The sequence below is a fragment of the Grus americana genome, chromosome 1 (genome assembly GCF_028858705.1).
Source record: "Grus americana isolate bGruAme1 chromosome 1, bGruAme1.mat, whole genome shotgun sequence".
Taxonomy (NCBI): domain Eukaryota; kingdom Metazoa; phylum Chordata; class Aves; order Gruiformes; family Gruidae; genus Grus; species Grus americana.
The window spans coordinates 4486305-4508074 of record NC_072852.1 but is presented as its reverse complement, the minus strand read 5'-3'; the positions used below and the strand labels follow the sequence as shown (position 1 = coordinate 4508074).

The window sequence follows — 21770 nt, the reverse complement described above, 5'->3', positions numbered from 1 at the left end:
GAGGGGTTTTCTTCTCTTCCTCCACAGAGACTTGAAGCTAGACAACGTCCTCTTGGACAATGAGGGGCACATCAAAATTGCTGACTTTGGGATGTGCAAGGAGAACATGTTTGGAGATGCGAAGACAAGTACTTTCTGTGGGACTCCTGACTATATCGCTCCTGAGGTAGGTGTGGGATCCAGGGAAGTCAGCAAGCTGTTGTGTGACACAGAACGTGTCTTAAGACATGACTGTTGGTCAGTGGTGGAGGGTGCAAAGAGTAATAACCTGCTTTTGAGCAGTTCCAGGCTAGAAACTGGATTCCAGTTTGACTCAGAGTCTGCGTTGCTGTCTGGCATTGCATATTTTTGTGGTTAACTCATATTTGTGCATATGGGCCTGGGAAGCAAGTGTTGCTTAGTTTATCCAAGAAACAGAATGCTTAATGGAAATCCAGGTTGGGCCATGACAGAAGAAGCTCCAAGAGGTAGGTCCTACAATTCAGGGACAGAAACAGCATGAGGAATGGGAAGCATGTTCCCCAGCTAGCTAACAGTAGGCTTCCGTGGCTGTACAGGCTCCTTGATCACTAGTAGGGAGCTATGGGCACTTCTAAGGGATGATGTTCATCACAACCTAAGAGAGAAAATAGAGAAAGGTGGGACAAAATGCCCACCTTGAGCTGATTCTCCCTCCTCACTGATTAACCACCTTTTTGATAAAGAAGAGAGGCTGTGTCCACAATAAAGGAGAGATTGGGGTTCACCTTCCCTCTGGGATACGCTCTGATGTTTGAATAGGGATAGCACCCATAAGCTTGGACTTCTCTCTTAGACAGGTTCTTAGCTGGCTGTAAACACAGCTTGCATCACGAGCATCCTGCCAGAGCTGAGTAAGGCACTATGTGCTCTGAAAAGGCTCTTCCATCAGAGGCATAACCTTAAAACTGAGCAGTCTTGAAGGTCTGTCTAGATAAAAAACAACCAATAGCTTTTTCTAAAAGGGATGGAGAAATTAACATGAGAATGGTCACACATCCTAATTTTTCCCTTCTAAATGGCAGCAGTCAGAGGAGAGGTGTTGCTGTCTGGAGGACAGCTGGGACCGACCTGCTAACTCTGGGCTCTGGACTACCTGCTTCTCTGCTTTGGCTGTGCACGGTGCCAGAGCACCTCATGTCGCTGCATGAATCCATCCCTGGAGAACATGCCTCCACAAGTTGCCTCCTGGTGAAGGTGGCTCTCAAACTAGAGTTGATAGAGTTATAGCAGGGCCAACCTGTGCTTGAGCTGACAAGGGCAAGGCAGAGCTTGTAGCTTGTTTTAAGGTCCTGTTCTGTCCCCTTGACTCAGGAAGGCTGGGGCTTGCATGGAGACAGTCTCCAAGCTCCATGCAAAAACACACCAACAGTTCCTCTTCCCTTTCTGCAGCTATCTACTGATACTTGGTGGAGAAAAGCTGAACTTGGCCTCCATGTGCCCATGCAGTAAAACTGGGTGGTCATACACACCAGACTCCAGCTTGCCCATAGTGAGATTCTTTGCCCTTCCCCTTATTTCTTTCCACTTTTTTCCCAGACAGAAACTTGTTCTTTTTTTGTTTTTCTAGTAAATTTAGATATTTTGGACTAGATCCCTCCAGAAAAGAGAAAGTTCTCTTAACCTGGTAACTTCACACAATGATAGATCTTACTATGGAGAGTCTTTGATTAATTAGGTGGCAAATTGGGGCCAAAGAAAACATTTTTCAGCTCAGACAAGAACCTACGAGTCATCCATGCATCATGTCCAACATAACTCTGAAATCCATTTATTTGACTTTCAAGATGCCATTTCCTGATTTTAGTGTTTCCATGATGGATATTGGTACTTTCCAAACAGCTTTTAAAGCTTTGGGTTTTTTCCCCTCCACTATAATTCATTGATCTTTTACTGTGCACCAAGGGCTCGATTCTGATCTAGGTTACACCACTGCTGACACAAGGCCTGGTCTCTTTAAATCAGTTGGGTTTGTATTGCCTAAGAACAGGTGTAAATGTGCTCTGCAATCAAGCTGCAATTGGCTTTTATTCCACTTCAATATGCTTTTATTGTAAAAAATTTGCTATTTTCTGATCCTAAAAAAAAAAAGAGCGCCAAGTGATAATCCATTATGTGTGATTTTACTTCATAGAAAAGAGAAAGATTAAATAGCTCAGAGTTTTATTTCTGCACCATCATTTATTTTACAGATTCAACGAATGCATATAAAACATTTTACCTCTAAATTGAAGGCACTGCTAGAGTTTATGGATCATTTCTCCCGCCAGAGGCAGGAGCACTGGACGTTTTGTCAGTATTTCAGTGCAGCTGCTAGCACTGTAATTTGTTACAGGCCCAGCACCTTGGCTACAGCCGTGCAAATAAGGGGGCTTTGGGTCAGTAGATGAGCAATTTTTTTTTATTTCAAAAAATATTTGACCAAAAAAAAAAAAAAAAGACTTAACCTGAAATGAAATTGCCGAGTTCATTTATCTTTTCCAGAGAATTGCAAAGCTAATAAATCTTTTCTTTGACTGCCATAAAACATTTAATTTCAATTTCCAGCTATTTTACACTTTAAAAGGTACAGCCCTACAAAAATAATGTGTCTTTTCAAAAGGAAAGGTTGGGATGATTTTGTTTATAAGTGATCCAGAAGGAATATATTAGGGAGTCTTGCTCATTCCTTTTATTTTTTTTTTTTGTCTCTGAGCGACACACATCATATATATTGTTTTATATTCAAATAGCTTTTTTTTCGTCCTTTTTGTGTCACCTCTTTTTGCATTTTTGGAGACAGATATGTTAGTCATGAGCACACTACATCAGCTTGGGTTTAGACTTCTGATATTAGGGTCTTGCTTTGCTAGCTACCACAGGTACATCAGAGGGGGATACTTCTCACCTAATGTAAGAAAATTCATTTTAAAATGAAACATTAGATGGCACTTTATAATGTTGTAGGAGGACAAGCATCCCAGAAGACAAGTCATCCCTTCCTATCTTAGGTGTGTAAGTCAGTTAAATCACTATTTTCCCTCCATTGACTATAGAGAGATTCTAGATAACTGAATTAATAAGACACATAACTTTCAGGTAATAAGATGAATCTGGACCCAAGTGGCAATTTGCAAGCAATGAAGACAAGATATGAAAACAGTAAAGAAATTACTCACCCGCTTCTACTGTACCTCAAAGCCAGCAGTAAAGATCACCTCTCTAAATCATAATTTTTCAACTATCAGCAGTTTCATATGTACTGATCTGGATAGTTGTTTTCACTGGTGTTAAGCCATCTCCAGGGCTTGCCATGGGTGCCTACACCATAGCAATAATATAGAGGGTCACACTGCAAGCAAGCTGTAGGGTCAAGAGTAAAGATTGTGCCTTAGGAGTAAAGATTGTAAATATTCTCCTCTCCAGCTCTAAAATCCTGATAAGGATCCTAGACATCATAGCCATCACGTGTACCTTTAGACACCTAAAATGTAAATATCTATATTGGAGCAAGTTATCTAGGCTCCTTGATAACCAACGGAGACAGATAGGGGGTTGTATTTTACAGCAGGTAGATATTTAACTGGATGTCTAAAATGAGACTAATTCTCTTCCTTGACTACAAAGGGAGCTAATGATAATGCTGCAGGCAGGGGGAAGTACCTCAACCGTCCTGCTCAGTGCAAAGTGGCTGTTGAAAAGTCAGGGTCTGGCCATCCTTCTGAAGTTGAAATACTGATGTCAGACATTTTACGTCTGTCTTTGTCACTCCTCTCTCTGGGCAGATATTGCTGGGGCAGAAGTACAACACCTCTGTTGACTGGTGGTCCTTTGGCGTCCTCCTGTATGAGATGCTTATTGGCCAATCTCCTTTCCATGGCCAAGATGAAGAAGAGCTTTTCCAGTCTATCCGTATGGATAACCCATTCTACCCTCGCTGGCTTGACAAGGATGCAAAGGACATTTTGGTGAAGGTAAAAATTACCACACATTGAATGAAAGTCTTTCTTGCCAGAACTGTCATATTTGATTTGTGCATCTTCATCTGTTGTTTAGAAAAGCAAGTTTAGTGTGATAGGACCATAGAGAGTCACTTTCTTGTCTGTGGACCTCAAAGCACACCTGACCTAAGTCGTAAGGCCATCTTTGTGTCTTCTTTCTCCTGAGTTGTGATGATGGCTGCTCACATCCAGTAAGTAGGATCGCAGGGTATGAGCTACCAGCAGAGATCGGTTTCTTTGCAGAGCAATCCCTAAGGTACAAGGCATGTTAACTCCCAGAAAAGATATTCTGCCAGGCTTCAAAGTAAGGGTTACATTGACATCCTTGAAAATTATGACTTTGAAGTCGTTCTTGTGCCTCGGAGATATGAGGACATCTAGGGTAGATTGCTTTGGTGTTCAGCTTGATTTTCAGTAGAAGCTATTTTGCATCTTTGCACTGAGCTAAAGAGCTGGAAAAACAAAGCCTGAGCTTTGTGTCCTGAAGTGACAGAGCTACTCAAGCTAGCAGCACCATGTCATCTAAATTTTTGGCCCTTTGTATCTCCTACATAGCAATGTATAGTGTGCTTTCTGAGTGGAGCACTCTTCTGTTTCCCTCTAATGGGCATCCTCCTCATCTTTTAGGTTCTCTTCCATTAATACACTGATTTTTTCATTGCCTCCTTCTCAGCCCCATGCCATTCAGCCTTGTAACCTTTCTGGCTTGGGATGCAAATTATTCTAGAGTTGCAAGATAAAAATTCAATGAAGTCACAGCTCGTCTAATAAGTTACCTCCCCTCAGTCAAGCTTCGGACTGACTTTGAACATGATCTGAGCTAAGGCATTTTACCTCAAGAGGGAGCATGATGAGAGAACATGTACAGAGGGTTATTATGGCTCAGCTGATGTGAGGTAACTTGTTCATCCCTAGATTTTGGTCATATTTGTCCTACAGTCCCCACCTTTACTTTTGCATTTACAAGGTGACAGGGCAATATACAGTATTCCACTACAAAAAAAAATTGGAGTACAGGAGATTTTAGCATCTGTGTAATCATTGTCACTGACTCTGGATAATTACATATTCCGCCCTGGTTAATGCCCGTCTTATCAGCATAGAATTTAACCTATGGAATCTGCACTGCTGTGTAATAAGTTGTCTGTAGGAGACTTCAGGAGTTTTTTTCACCAAAATCCAATGCCTGTTTTTTTTTCAAACAGGCCCTCAGTGTCCATACCTCAGATTTTTTTGCTGCCACTTTTGGCTTTAGATATTTATATTTGTTCTTTGCTGAGTGGTATCTATTGTACCTGTTGGCCAAATAGAGTAACAAGAAACTTCTACCATATGTAACCCAAGTCCATTTTGAGATGACCTCCAACAGTAAAGTGCTTTTGAAACTTTGCCCTTACCTCTGAAGTAGGACAGATCGGCTGTATTCAGGTCACCTGCTATCAAGTGTTGCCACTATTCCTCTCCGTTGACTTCAGAGGGATCTAGGATCAGGCGCTATATGGGCTAGCTGGCCTGGAGGCTCCCAACATTTTACTGCAGACGTAAAGATAAATTTTAAACTATTCACAACCACCATTACAGCAATATTTCAGCACTACATCCTGCTCACGGACATTGAGAGGAGCCCCAAATTGTTTAGCGCTCCTGAAACTCTCCCCCAGAAACACTTCAGCTGCTTCTAGAGCCAAATGGCTCCTGCATCACCATAAAAACATCTATGAGAAAACAGGCTATGTTTACATTAAACTGAAGTGTGGGCTCAGACCTGCACGTAGCTGATGGTGAAAAGATATGCCCCTAGTTCTGGCTTTTTCCTACCTTCAGCAGAATTATTCATCCGCAGGAGTTGTAGCCTGCAGTGTGCAGCAAGCACAAGCTATCTGAATTGGAAGTCTTTTGACAAAGCAGACAGTTGTCAGCATCTAAGCTAGTCAGGGGAAAGAAACAAGCACCTCCAGGGTGTCTTTTATCTCATCTTTAAGTGTGTAAAGGAGGTCAGATGATTGGCACCTAAGATGACTGATTTTTTCCATTAATTATAAAGGGTCCAACAGTATAGGAGGCGAATGCAACCCCACATAGGCCAGACTAGTATTTTCACAACTTATATTTTAGCCCTAAAAATTTTTCTGATAGCAAGAAATTGTCCAGACAGAAGCTTGTAAGTGTGATCCAGATATTTCACCTCTGTAGTTGCATATTTGTATGCTCAGACACGTATGTTGTTGCCGCTGAAGCAAATTTATCCTCTTTCTCCTGCAAAGGAAAAATATGGCCAAGGTCTCTCAGTTTGGGCATGTTAGGCTAAGAATCCAAACTTGTTCCCCAGTCAGAAATTTAGTAAGTTAGAAGAGTCTTCACACTCTCACCAACCATGCTTGAGTTTGAAGTCTGAGGCCCTATCTGGTAGGACTGTCCTAATGAATTCACTGCTATTGATAAAAGACTAAGGTATTTCTCTTTCTTCAACATTCTAGCTTTTTGTGAGAGAACCTGAGAGGAGACTGGGAGCAAAAGGGAACATCCGCCAGCATGCCTTTTTCCGGGAAATAAACTGGGAGGCTTTAGAAGAAAGAAGGATGGAGCCTCCTTTCAAACCAAGAGTGGTAAGAATGCATCTTCTTTCAATTCCACCCATCTCATGTCTTTCTTTCCTGAATGATTCATTCCCCAAATATTTAAACCCTCCAGCACAAGCTAGCAATAAACCAAAGCCAGGATCCACAGTAATGTTATAAACCCATTTATTTAGGGGCACTTTCCAAAATCTTCAGACATGAGTCTTTAATGTCAGAGTCTTCAAATCCTGTTTAGATTCACGGAGTCAGCATTATATGGTGGATAAATGTCTGCTTCACACTGGAAATAACAGTTTTAGGCACCAAGTTAAGGCTTTCAAAATGCCCTCAAACTTTCAGGGTTATCTTCTGGAGTTGCTCTGCACATGTGGGCTCTCTGTCTGAAAGTAGATGGAGTACCTTGGTCTTGGGCAGTCAGAATGGAAAGTGCTGACTCTTACGTAGATGTCCAAATGCAGACTGAATTGTTCACAGGCTGTCTGGTATGTTGTGTACATCAGACACAAGCAGCTGAAACTATCTGCAGTTTGGATATGCCACAGCATCCAGTCATTGGGAAGATAATTGTGAACTATGTACCTCTGTTGGCTGGTCTACCTGGCTTGGTCATGATGACTGCTCCTTTCTGATGGCTATAAGCCCAGGTCTGGCATGCCCAGACCTGAGAAACCATAAATTGCTCATCACTTTCTCAGTTACCATAGCAGGGGTCTGGATGCCACTTAAAACATATTTCCTTAACCACACAAGTACAGCCCATTCTGTAGGAATTATCTTTCATTGCCCTGCAGAAGGTAAAGAAGGAAAAGCAGTTCAGGTAACCAGGTAGTCAGCTAAGTCAGATGTTCCTGACTATCAATTAACAGTCCTATTAAGCTATTAAAATCCTATTAATAATAATATAATTTAATATGACAAGTGTATAATACTTTCATTTTACAGTCCTTCACAAGTCTTATTTAACTGATGGGTCCGTGTTACACAGCTGTAACATCCCTGCCTGGCAGAATTAATGAATCACAGGCTCAGTGCCTTCTATGTAATATTTAGTCCTATTACTACTTCAACAGGATAGTAATAAGCAAGTGATTAGCACTGGCTGCTGGATATTAAGAGCTCAGACAGCAGTTCACTGCATTTTGACACGTTACTGTGCATTGTTTGGGCTGGAGTAACTAATCATTGTGCAAAAGGCCAAGAGCAAATGCATTATGGGTTCCCTGGCTCCACTGAGCTTGTTCCCAACTAGTTGAGCTGATCCCATAAGAAGCAGCCTGACAGGGCCAGTACCGTTGTAATCAAGATCTGAATATTAGTGGTTTGACATCAATCTTTTTTTTTCCTTTTCTTGAAGAAATCTCCGAGTGACTGTAGCAACTTCGACAAGGAATTTCTAAATGAAAAACCTAGACTGTCCTGTGCTGACAGAGCACTGATTAACAGCATGGACCAAAATATGTTCAGCAACTTTTCTTTTGTGAACCCTAAAATGGAGAAAATATTTTCCTGAGATCTGCCTTACTGAAGGAATTGTCTGTAATGGTTTGAGTAACACTTTGTTAACTGAAGACCGTGCATGGCTATTTTTATCAAGAACCCACCAGAAAAAACACCTCAGTGAGAGTTTTTACCATGCCTGAAGGCTTCCAGCTTATTCCAGTCTGCAGCAGATGCCAGCCACTCTTCACTAATGATGAAGTTTCTTCATGGTATCTTTTGGTCTCTCTTCTCTCTTTTCCCAACGTTCTTGAAGTTGAGAGCATCTGAAAATGAGGAGGTGCCAAAACCTGTTCCCCACTACTTGTACACACAGCCACCGGGTTTCTCTGTAAGGAAAAAAAACAAGTATATTTGAGTTTCTGGTGATGTCAGTGCCCATTTCTACAATTCTCACCTAGGCTCACCTTCTTCTGAAGGACAAGTGGTTTGCTCAAAGCCTGAGGGCATCTGGGAAGACTTCAGGCTGGGTTCTTTGGTAACCTCCACTTGTACATGTATAGAATTGTGCATGTGTGCACAGGAGTTTTGAAGAAGTAATTTAACTCCCTACACACTTTAAAAATAATGTTCACAGGTGTTAGGATTCAATTTTGTTCCAATGGGACAAAGAAACTTTGCAGGTGCTCATTCCAGCATTCAAACATCTCAATCAGAGGTCCTGGAGCTAAGGACTCAACCCCAAAGGAAGATCGTTGCCTAGACTTAGGCAAGTGTCAAGATCAGTACAGAAAAACAGTGGTTTACACTTCGTACTTGAGCAGGAAGGATGGGAAGTTGCAGTCCAGCAGAAAGCCTCAAGAACCCCTGTTCTAAAGCTTTAACTGTCCTCGCACATGCCGGTCTCAGAGCAAAATCTGGACTGGGCTTTCTGGAGTTTTATCCGAAAACTGCATGAGAAAGGTGGAAGAGGTTCCTCAAACCATTGTTTAAGCTTCATAAAACTGACCTTCCAGTCACAGCATTGTCATATTTTGCTTGAGAGGTAGTAATCAGTCTTTGGAAAGGCTGATGTACTTTCTGTTGCTCTAAATGATGTCCCAACTCTTTGGCATGCATTGCAGACATAGGTCAACAAGCTGCACCCAGCGGTCACAGGGCAGGAGAGCACACTGGGTGAGGGTGGTAGTCTCTTTCTCCTTCTGACATTTTTCTGTGTGCTCTATCCCTCTGCAGTCTGTGGAAATGTAGATGGGTTAAAAAAAAAATCTTTTCTGTGATCCTTTCATCATGGGATCCTTTTAAATAACGATGCACTGTTTTCTGAGGTTGAAGAGATGTAGAACCACTCGGTTACTGATTGTCATTGAGACAGCGGTTAAATACCAGGTCAAAATTAAGTCAAAGCCCAAATAGAAGATTCTGTTACAGCTTAGACTTAGGCAGTCACCCAAGTTGGTGTTAGGCTTTAATTGAACTGTATACATTTGGAGTTTCATTGCATCAACCCTTCCAGTCCATGGAGAAGAGAAGCTGTAGAAGGTCAGTCATCCCAAAATCAGATTCCCTTCAGAGGTGCCTTTCTGGCTCTGCTGGACCAGGCTGTCAACTCGGACCTTCCAACAGGATGAATGCAACCTTGCAGGCAGTGGTGGGATACTGCTGGCAGTGACGGCAGGCACCGAATCCTGCAGGACCAAGAGCAGAAGTGCGTAAGGTCAACAAGAAAAGCAGAGTGTCCGGAAAAAGGTTTCAGTCCACTGACTCTCATGAAATCCTTGTTCGTGCTGTATGAAACGCAGGGGGCATCTGTGCTCACAGTTTGTGCAGCTGGTCATCACGTTTAATTAGAATGGTTAACATGAATTTTTTAAATGCCAGTGCTGTTTGTACAGTTTAATAAAATGTTGTGTACAATTGGAAAAGGGGCATTGAAGTGATTAAATAGGGACAAAGAACAGAGGTGCTTAGAAAAGCCATTAAAATGGCTCTGCACTTTCTGGGAGATGTTCCCCACGGGAATTTCAACCCATAAATACACATAATCAGCAAGCATTTGAACAACTGCAACTACTCCACAGATCAGTATCTAAAACGCAGATTTGGTGCTGTGCAAAGGTATCTAAGAAGAGAGCAAAACGTTCCTTTTCATTACCGGAAGATGACACAGCTGTAAATGGCATCTGGTATCTCAAAGGGGTTGCAGACCCAGATGTGGAGAGGTCGTTACTATCAGAGAGCAATTCAGGTCACCTTCCTTTAACAACTGAATGAGGCTGGATCAGCCAGGTCCTGCAAGGGCCTGACTCTGTCCACATGCTATGGATGGGGTCTGGATGGCCTGATCCAGACTAGAGATTACATTTCAAAGCCTTTGAAGCTTAGCAGTATCCCACCCTAAGTGACTGTTACAGATGTTTTCTTTGCAACGACACAGTGGTTTGTGCTTGACACCAATGCAGGGACACCCCAAGAGCGTAGACTAAGGAAGCAGGGTGCTGAATCACCTCTTGTGGTTAAGTGTCTGAAGAGCAACAGGGTTTAACACCTCTCTGACCAGAGGCAGGGCTCTGCACTCCAGCTGTGGTCCCATGTAGCTAAAGCAGCCAAACGTAAGAGTGACTTGTAAAAGAGCACATTTGAGTAACTGCTAGAGCAGACACGGTGTTAGGCTTACTGTAGGGCTTTTGATGCAAACCACAAGAAATGCCTGCTTCTCTCTGCGAGGAGTCTTCAGCTTACAAACGCAGTAAACCCATTGAGGATGGGGGGAGGGACATACGGAGAGGTGGGTACGAGCCACCACGAACGTGCATGCCTTGTGTCTCACCAGTGTCACAGCCTGAAAACCCTCCCAGCTGTGCCTGTGGTGTGCGAAGAGTGACGTGGTAAGCAGCAAGCGTTTTCCTGTGGTGGCTGCGATTGAGAGATAGGAGCTGGTGAGAGTTGAAAGCCAAACACCCGCACGGAAATGAGCATGAGCCCAGGTACTCAGAGATGCTCCTTTGCCTTGGCTAAACCTGGCACCTCCAGACCCATCTTGTCTTTTATTCTTTCTTTTTTTTTTTTCTCTCCCCTCCTCCGTAAAATGTTCATTTTATGGCATAGTAGATGGGGCTTACCAGGTTTAGTTATTCATTCGCTGAAGGCCCAGTCCTGTTCAGGAGCCCCATGGCATCACAGCACTGCTGTAGGAGCATAGCACCTGCAAACATCAGGGTCTGATCTCTGGCACCACCTGCTTCAGCTCAAGTTTTGGGAGTTCTCACCACCCAACTGCTCCCTCCCCAGTCTTGCTGCTTTACTCAACAGATGCACAAATTCCTACTTGTTGGCATTCACCAAACTAAACCTCAGTCTGATAAATAGGTCAGGAAGAGTGGGAGTCACCAGTGAGCAGCTGCCCTGCAAAGACCTCCAAGGTTATTCCAGAGGAGGTTGGTTGGTCTCACAGCCCCTCAGCATGCAGCCCAGGGGTATGGTTGCCTATCCCATAGGGAAGACCTAGCACCATCCTGCACCCCACCATGCTTTTTCCTGCCCATGCAGACAACAAAGGCAACTTTGCCCGGTGGTTACCAGGCACATCTTGCAGTGGAGAGGTATCACCAAAAGTCCCTGTCTGCCCGTACAGCTCCAAATAATGAGTACTGCAAGTAGGTATGCTCCTCCCTTTACTATTGTATTTGTACCTTAGACACTTAAAACCCAAGCGAGAGATCACAGCTGGGATCTAAACTGCTCTCTCACTCCAAGAGATGCCAACTCACCTAGCATATCACCTACAGCGGCTAAGATCATAATCAATCTTATCTACCTTCCTTACTTTCAAAGAAGTTTTATCTTTGCTGTATCACAGCAGCCAAGACAGTGCATGCAGAGCTGGTGCAATACAAGCATTCATGTATTTCTGGCTCTTCTGTGACTGGCACTAGTTGCAAACCAGTGGTTCTGTACAGCTCAAGGACTATACCTGACATTCCAGGGTCCAGTCTACTGTCTGGTAACAGGAACAATGGAGTCCTTTATCCTCTATATTACCTTAATGTTTATATACACAAGGTTATGAAATAATTGAAAAATAAAAGTAAAACAATGAAAAAACATCATTGAGTTGAGGAAGATGAAGCACCGAAAAGGAAAGTAGGAAAGAAAAGAGAGATACAGGTTGGTATAATCTTATGCAACACTTCCCTTCATTCAATGGTTTCAATTACAGCTCTGCTGTTTTTCTTCAAAGCCACCAGTACCATCCTAGAGTTGTTCTGGTAGCTGAAGCACAGCATTTTCAGATATTTCAGAGGATGGGGCAGCATGAACCTAGAACAGATGAATGGCTCTAATCTGGCCTCCTGGGTGACACAGTGCAGCCACTCCTACCCTGATATCTCCTCCAGAAATCCCAAGTATTTCTGTCCTGCATCAGGATTCAGGTTCTGATTCAAATAATTGAGTCATCTGTCTACAGCACAGGAATGCAGTTTAGCTCTTCACCATCTAGCATCACTGAGACACCCTGGGGTATTCCAGAGGACTTCCACTGAACATGGGTTTCTCCTACAACCTGTGGCATATCCCCATATCCCCAGCCCGATTACCCCAAAGCATCTCCAATAACAGTGGACACCTCTGCACAAGCAGCTGAATCAAGCCCGATCATTGAGTTCACCCTACAGCAGGCACTTGCACTCAACCAGCTGCATCACTTCTTGTGGTGGTGAGACCACATAACAGCTCAACACATACAACTGTTTTGGTTTTGTTTTTGTTTTTCTTTTGCAAAAATACCATCTCCTTGACTCATGTGCTGAAAAGCACCAGAAACAAATACTCTTTGCCATGGTGCTCACCAGTCTCTCAGCCAGAGGAAATCTGCAGCTGCTGGCAGCAAACAGTGTGAGCCCCATGGGAAGCAGACTGGATCTACACCCATGTGGTGGCTGCTTGTGAGACGTTTGCTGGCACTGCGCTACTGAAACAGCCTGAACGAGAGGCTGGCAATGGCATCATGTTTCGACCCTGTCGAGGAAGAGCCTTGCAAGAAGAGACATCAAAAATTAATCATCAACATGTTTTCTGTAATTGCTAAAGAAACTTCATGAAGGAAATTCTTGATCGTCCTGGTATATCCTTATTAAGGAGGCACAAGAGGACACTGCATTCCCATTGACAAACATCTTCCATTCTCCCACACTAAAGCAGTGACAACCATATAGGCATAAAGCTGTTTTATGTCTTTTTGTTTATGGTCTTTTTGAGAACTGTCTTTGTTTTCAATCTCCACAAGGACTTTCATTTTCATTTTGAATCTGAGGATCTGGTGAGTCAAAAATTCAAAGTAAAACTCTGCCATAGATCTTTGTCTACCTCCATGAAAATCATGCAGAAGCTCATTGCAAACCCTTAACACCTTTTGAGATTTCCTCAAAAGATCAACAAAGCCTAGCTAATCTCTTAGTGGCATTAAGTTGGAGCAAAACTAAACTAACAATATTCAACACAACTTTGCAGAGAGAGATGTCTTAGGGAGAAGACAATCCTGTGGTTAAGGTGCTATTAAGTCTTTGTAAACATAAATTTATTTCCAAGTTCTGCTGTACATATCTCCTGTGACCTGGCGCAAGCTATCTTGCTAGGCTTTGACTTTTCTTCCTCTGAATGGACATAGTTCATACTCTGATGCTCTGAGTTGTTCAGGGCAGAGGCACTTGAAATGGGATTCAAGCTCAACTAACCGGAGTTGCCTAAAAGTTTGTCATCTTTAAAGTTCATTAAAATTTAACTAGCTTCATCCAAAGTAATCATCTAGGTTTCCTGCATTATCAGTGGAAAGAGCCTAAGAGTATGATTCATTCCGTTCTAAGACAGATACCCAGATTTGTCCACTGAACTTTCTCTCCCTTCACTTTCTAGAAAAGTAGGCAAGTCCTGCCCTGTGTGTACTTGTGCATCACAAGACAGGCTGAGAGAGTTGGGGTTGTTCAGCCTGGAGAAGAGAAGGCTCCGGGGAGACCTTACAGCACCTTCCAGTACCTAAAGTGGCTACAGGAAAGCTGGAAAGGGACTGTTTACAAGGGCATGGAGTGATAGGACAAGGGGTAATGGTTTAAACTAAAAGAGGGTAGATTTAAATTAGATTTTAGGAAGAAATTATTTACTGTGAGGGTGGTGAGGCCCTGGCAGAGGTTGCCCAGAGAAGCTGTGGATGCCCCATCCCTGGAAGTGTTCAAGGCCAGGTTGGATGGGGCTTTGGGCAACCTGGTCTAGTGGAGGGTGTCCCTGCCCATGGCAGGGGGTTGGAACTAGATGGTCTTTAAGGTCCCTTCCAACCCATTCTATGATTCTAGGATTCAGTGGGGCCTTACTCTCAGGCAGATATAGTAGTGCCATTGAGTAAATACGGAGAATATAAAAATGCCTCAGCTGGCTGTGACTGAGGCTATGTTCTCCCAGGACTTGTGCTGAATGAATATGCTGGGAGTGTCATGGTATTCAGGTCTCTGTTGTGGCACCCTGGTTTGGTAACTAGAACTAGGAACAGTCAAGGAGCTGGTCCACCTCACCATCCACCTAGCTAGTCTAGACTTCATAATTTTGTCTCACTAAACTGAAGATAAACAGCATCAACTGCTCTGCCCTGCAGCTTAGCTTAAAAAGCCCCAGCTACTAAGCCACAGAAATTTCCCACAGTCCATTGTCGCAGAGAAGCTGAAGCCCTTTTAGGAATACTTGCGACCTGCAACAGCCACTGGTGGGTTGGGATCTAGCAAGACTCTGCCCATATCTGCCTTGCCTGAACAGAGCCTGGGTCTATGCTAACATGGTGAGTGTGCTTGAGGTCTCCACTCTCTTGGGTGATGCACTGGTCTTCAAAGCCATCCAGGACCCCGGTGTAACTGATATGTAGCATCCTGAGGTATGGTCAGTCACTTAGCCTGAGATTTCTCACTGAAGCAATGATGTTGCCTCCAAAGCTCAAGTGGGTTGAAAGCTTCATTAAATAACGTAGGTATGACAGAAGATGCTCAGTTAAGAAGAACGTACAAGAATGCTTAAGGGCACAGGCTCTTCCTCATTCTACTTTTTCACACGTTAAATAAAAAAAAAAAAAAAAACAAAAAACCTTTAATCTCTGTTCCAAGAGGCACCTGGGATCTATCTGTCTGGGACCCAGCTATCACTCAACCCATGCTGCGCCACTGCCTAAACAAAAAACCTGCCAGTATACAGCAGCTGGAGAGGTGAACCATTATTTTAGTAATTACCTAGAGAAAAACATGCTGTTTGAGTGGAGAGAAAATAAAAATTAAGCATTACATTTAATTTATGATGTAGCCCTTTATTTTAAAGGAACATAAACAGAAAATATTCAGACATCAAAGGGAGAATCTCAGTTTTCACTTCAAAATTCTTTTTTGTTATTGTTGTTAGCCTCCCAGTAGCAAAGAAAATGAGTTCTCCGGTAATCCTTTCCATTTAATTTTCAGGTTCTTTCTGTTGATAGCATTGTGTATAACCTTTTTTCTAACAGTTACTTTAAATTGTGTACTTTGATATTCCATTCAGCTAGTAGGAAAGAAAATTCAGTTCTAAAAAAGCCATTTTATCTCTGCTGTGCATGAGCTCGGCTAGGTAATGTGGTATCTCAGAGAGTATATTTATTTTAAATCATTGGTATTTTCCACCAGGGTGAAATTCTTCAAGATATAACCTCTCACTGCCTCCCTCCTTCACCCTCAAAATTTCATGGGGCCAAATTAGTGGAGAAAAAGGGACAGAATAGGAACCCTCATTCAAAAGAAACAATAATCCACCCAGCAAATCAACTCAGTTCTGGTCATACTGAGGCATAATGAAAAGAGTAATAAACCTGACAAAATGGGGAAAATGAACTATGCTGTTATCATGAGGATAATAAATCCCAGACCACAGTGGCATTTTTGAGACAGTGAGGTAGGAGTCAGCAGTGACACAAAGGGACCTTTCTTGAAAAAGATGATGTTAAAACTTCTTAATAATGCATTTTAGTTTTGCAGGAGATCTGTTGACACTGGAATTCAGATGGGAAGAGGAACATGAGCTGTTTCTTTGTGCTGGGCTGTCTCCACACCAAATCATACAGTTGCTTCTCTTTCTTTGGGTGGAATAAAAAGAAAGAAGTAAATAGAAAGTCTCCACGAAACATCACAGCAGATTTAGCTGAAAACCAGCCATCTTTGGGCCAAAATCAGGGCTTGAACCTGCTAATATGAGCCATTGCCTTAGGATTTCAATTAAATGCCTTGGCTGAAAAGCAGCAACACTTTCACAAACTTATGTGGACTAGCCACTAAAGGGAACCAACTATATCAGCTCAAGCTACTATTTTTAGCAGCAGTAACCACCTTGAACCACTTCCCATATTCCAAATGGAGGGTCTTCGATGGACCTCTTGAGAACTGTGATGTGGTTCTTTATCAGCACAGGAGCATACAGAAGAACAAGATCTCTTTCACCCGAAGTCTGCCAAAATGTTGGGTCTAGACATAGCTGAGAAGGTGACTAGGACAGTTCAAGATACAGGCTGGGACTGCAGAGGACCATTGCAAGAGGAAAGATGCATTTGTTCTTGGTATGGAGAAACAACAAAGTTGTTGAGTGCTCAACCAAACACTGACCCTGAATAGTGGTGAAACTGTGATCAAACTCTTCAGTTTTGGAAGAAATAACTAAGCATTCAGAACGAGGCAGCTTTCTACCATGTCTTACCACAGGTATTGCTCTTAGAGTCCCTAGTACAATGGCTGTTTTACACCAGGGAATCAAACCCAAACATCTGCATCTTCCTTTGATTAGAGATTTTGGATTAATCTTATGCTTCTTCAATTGAGATTGCTTCTACAGAGTGACCTTGGCCAGACACTAAAACAGAAAGGAGGAAGAGCAGTCTGGAAAGTGATTTTATCTGAGTGTGACTCTGCAGGCAATGCAAACCTTGCTTATCCCTTTTCTTCAGGGTCCGTAGATCTGAGTTTAATTTTATGTCCTTGGAATCCATTTTCCATGACAGCACAAACCATATTTCTCTCATCTGGCTTTATCTATCAGATGTTATGGTCTAGTCTGGCAGTTCAGATAGGTTCTGCCCATGATCAGTGGAGGCATATGTAGAGGGAGGTTTATCCCATCCCAAATGGGGCATCAACAAACAAGTTGAATGAAACACTCTCCAGATTCCTGTAAAGCTAACAGATGCTAAAAGTCTTTCGAGCACCAAGAGTTAGGCAAGACTGTCTGCGTCTGTGACACACTTGCAGTCCAGGTAACATGAAAATAGGTGCCATAGAAATCAGATCTGTGATTTATACATGTACAAGGGTATATAGTATAGATGTGTGCTGGTTCTGGCTAGGATAAAGTTAATTTTCTTCAGAGTAGCTGGCATGGGGCTGTGTTTTGGATTTGTGCTGAAAACAGTGTTAATATAGAGATGTTTTTGTTACTGCTGAGCAGTGCTTACACAGGGTCAGGGCCTTTTCTGCTCCTCACACCACCCCACCAGTGAGTGGGCTGGGGGTGCACAAGGAGTTGGGAGGGGACACAGCTGGGACAGCTGACCCCAACTGACCAAAGGGATATTCCATACCATATGATGTCATGCTCAGCATATAAAGCTGAGGGAAAAAGAAGGAAGTGGAGGATGCTCAGAGTGATGGTGTTTGTCTTCCCAAGTAACCATTACATGTGATGGAGCCCTGCTTTCCTGGGGATGGCTGAACACCTCCCTGCCCATGGGAAGTGGGGAATGAATTCCTTGTTTTGCCTTGCTTGCATGCATGGATTTTGCTTTACTTATTAAATTGTCTTTATCTCAACCCACGAGTTTTCTCACTCTTACCCTTCTGATTCTCTCCCCCATCCCACCGTGGGGGGAGTGAGCGCGCTGCTGTGTGGTGCTTAGTTGCCAGCTGGAGTTAAATCACTACAGGATATTTGTACCTGAATAAGTACAACCTCAGCTCCCTCTACAGTCACTAAGGACTAATTATATTGACTTATAACACAAGTCAATTAATCTTTAAGTAGATAACCTGCATAATTTGTATCCTAAACTTCATCAGCTGGAAGTCTCCATGGACTATCACAGGACGAGGAGAGTTGTCTCCTGCGTAGGCACCTAAAGTCAAGTCACTTTGTGTTAGAAGGATCCCCTTGCAGGTGAGATCAGAACAAGAAGATCACAACTGGCCCTAATTAAACTGTAAGCTGTAGAGGCAGCGGAGTGATTGCATGCGTTTTACAGTCCATGTGGACTGAATAAGCCTCCTCCTAGAGTGCTAAGTATTTATTAGCTACATAACAACCACCAAAAATGCTGTGAAGTAAACCCAGCTGCTGTGATCTCTGGCTAGGTTTCTGGTGATAATGCCAACAGGCTGAAGGTATCACCCCCAATCCCTTACTTCCTAGGCCTGCAATCTCTGAATAAGCAGAAATCAGCCCGTCCTCAAGTGATGACATCCAAAAACTTCAGTATTGTTATTCCAGATTTATACCACTGTAAATTAAGCCAGAATCCTTGGGTCCCTATAATTTCGGGTATCTCCTGACCTGAGGCATTCACAATGGTGGGGCAGCAACGGACCGGGACCTCTTCTTTTTGCATCTCCCATCTGTGCTTCTTCATCTCTCTGCACACACAGATGTTCATCCTCCTCTCACCTTTCGCCATACAGAGGGGTGATTTCATCTAGCCAAAACAGTTTCAGAAGTTACTTTATGCCAGCCATGCAGCAGAGGGGCTGGAAATGCTCAGGTGAGGGACCCTTGGTCTGCTCCAGGACAAAGTTAAAAAAGCTCCAGAAGTCACAATAAATTAATTCAAAAGAAAACTCATTCAAGCAGCTTTAACGGCTATCAAAATATTATTCTTGTCAGGGATAGAAATCACTTCAATCTACTCCCAGGCATAGCATCTTCCTTCAATGCTCTCAGTGATGTCCTCAGCAAGTTTAGGACTTGGATCCACAACTCCTGAATGCCAAGCCATCTTTGGACATGGAGATTTAGTTCTCTCGGGCTCTTTTTCCCTCATTCACTCACTGTGTTTAAATTATTCCTTCCTTTTTACTCAGTCAGCGGAGAATTGAAATTTGCTGATGTCAGGATCTCTGAACAGATGGGAGAGCGGTATTGATTATGCAGTTGAGAGTAGGACATAAATAGCTTGTTAAAAGTAAATAATAATAGTTTAAATGCTGTGTACAAACCTTTATAAAACCTAGTGAAGCAAATAAAATAATCCTTCCAGAAATCTATCCGAGTTTTTAATGAGATGATGAAATTCAAGAGCCTTTTTCACTTACTTATGTTACTGCTGATATAAGAGCTGATTGAATTAACAGTCTGGAACTGCTAGAGATGAGCCTGCCTTCAACATCCCAGCCAAATAAGATGTTTGCAGCTGATGTGTGAAAGGAAAAGAGAACTGATGAGGGAGAGAGAGCAGGAGGACAGGAGCTGCAGAGCAAGTTTTGTTCAGTGTAGAGAGGGAAATTTATTTTTTTGTCATAAATTCAGTCTGAGCCCAAACTCACTCTGTTGTGTGTGACATTCAAATTGGGGTCTAAGGCAGGGCATGGTATAAAGCCACGGAGCAAATGTATCCTTAGTGGTTTTGGTTCAAGTTTGATATGCGTCAAGTCCTTCTGAACTGAGAGCATTGTGAAGTCCATGTTCAAAGTCCCTCTGTCCCTCCATCCACTAACCACACAGTACCTGGGCACTCCAAATGGTCATGACTCCGAATGGTGGTGTTAGGTATAAAATAGATTAAAATTTTAAGATTAGGCAACAAAGAGGAGATTTGGAGAACGAAAAATGATTTTGAGGTTGGGGTGCTATTACCACTGGTGTAAATGCAATGCTTTCCTGATTTACGTCTATGCCGATCAGTCAGAATCAGGACAAAGGCTGCTGTAGAGACTGAATCAATCCATGAGGAGTGTTCAGAATGATAATGATAGCTCAAGGTTGGGAACAGGATATTTTTTTACAAAAAGGGGGACTTGCATACTATGTATTTGGGAGAAGACAGGTTTTTCCTAGGGACCAATTCCCTGTTGTGTTCACATTAACCTATTTTAGTTCCAGCTCAACCAATAACCAAGAGACGGTTCAGCAGCACAGCCACGTTCACAGACGCTCCAGCAGGTGCACAAGGATGTGCACCCATGGAGATGCACCCATGCACCCACACTGATGGCAGGGCTGGCCCTTCCCCCTGAAATGCTGGAGATGCCTCCTCCAGAAGGATGTTGCTTCCCTCAAGTGTTTATCACTGCTGCTGCAGAAGGAAATACGCTGGGATCATACTGCCTTCATCTCTCCAGAAACAACTGCAGGGATTCAAAGCTTAAGGGATTCCCTTAATTGCTGAACAATCTGAGCCATTTGTCCTGAGCCCTGATTTTCATCCACGATGTGTGGTTGGACACCATGAAGAAGACCCCTCTTTTTTCCCACCTTGATGCAAAGACCTAGGAGGAAAGTCTATCCTCTGCTCCTATGGCATTTTGAAACCTTTCAATGACTGGTTTCAGAGAAACTGAAATACCATAGATTCTGTTGAGATCTTTTCAGCTGAAATTTCTGACAGATTCAAGGTGTTTTGGAAAAGTCCCCATTTAAAGAAAAAGTAAAAGAGATCCCAAAAACTGCCTGTTCAAGCAGATTTACTCTTTCAATGCAGAGGTAATATCTGGACCCAGGACTTTAAGCAGAAGCCACAACCTAGGAATCTGAGATAAGGACAAGCTGGAATACAGATCAGTGCAGTGAAGCAAAAATTCCTACACATTCTCATAAGCAAAACCAAAATTCAATTAAAACATTTGAAATAACTTTGCATGCAATTAATAACTAACTTGTGGAACACACTGCTGAAGGATAGTAAGAAGTTTAACAACACACCAAATGTTTTAGTCATTTTTGGTGAAACACTTGTGGAATAGGAAAAAAAAAATGAGAAAACTCACAGCTGGGTCAAATCTATAGCCCTCATGGTGCACAAAAATCTCTCCAACCATGGTGAGAAGTCCCTGCGCAGGAAAAAATTCTAAAAAGAGAGTGATCCTCACCACATTTCCTCCCTTTCAGCTCCAAAGCATAAAGTAAAGAAGGAACTGGACAATCAACAGAGAGTTTTTTTGGGTTTTTGGGGGGTTTTTTTTGGTTTGGGGTTTGGGGGTTTTTTTGGTGATAATGTCAATACAGGAAGGGTTTGGGTAAAATTCCATTTCCCAGATTTGCCAGAGATTTCTGGGGTGATCTTAACAAAAGGTGAATATTCCTTCTGCACCACATTTGCCTTCCTATAAAACAGAGATGACAAATCTTCTTTAAAAAGGAGGTGGTGTAAGTATAGAGCCATAACTCTTTGGACATGCTCTGCTAATATGGTGTTAAAAACCACAGACATCTAGATGAAAAGACCAATAGAGGAAAAGTTAAGTCATGTTACTCCTGATCCATGTTCAAAAAAGAGGGAAATTCGTGCAATGAAGAATTTTGCTTTTGAGCAGAAGGATGCTGTGTATCAACACTAAGGCATCACACCAACATTAAAGGGAATCGCTGCTATAAACAAGTTATTTGATAAACTGAGAATCCTTTGTTTGTTTGCCTTAATTATTCACAAACAGGTGGTAGTTCTACTAATTTGTTCTTTATTCAAAGTAGTTGATGTAAACATATTTTTGTCTCTCTGATAGCGGGG

General features: G+C 42.7%; 1 protein-coding gene across 5 annotated transcripts in view; it reads left to right on the top strand.

Moving 5' to 3' along the window:
• PRKCQ (protein kinase C theta) overlaps nucleotides 1–10187 on the top strand; it is a 63745-nt gene extending 53558 nt beyond the window's left edge. For all 5 annotated transcript variants that reach the window (XM_054822898.1, XM_054822879.1, XM_054822887.1 and 2 more), the window contains 4 exons: nucleotides 28–166; nucleotides 3783–3971; nucleotides 6476–6604; nucleotides 7932–10187. In XM_054822898.1, coding sequence (XP_054678873.1) covers nucleotides 28–166; nucleotides 3783–3971; nucleotides 6476–6604; nucleotides 7932–8087 — 613 coding nt within the window. In that variant the 3' untranslated portion in view covers nucleotides 8088–10187. The remainder of the gene's footprint in view (nucleotides 1–27; nucleotides 167–3782; nucleotides 3972–6475; nucleotides 6605–7931) is intronic.
• The last annotated feature ends 11583 nt before the right edge of the window (nucleotides 10188–21770 follow it).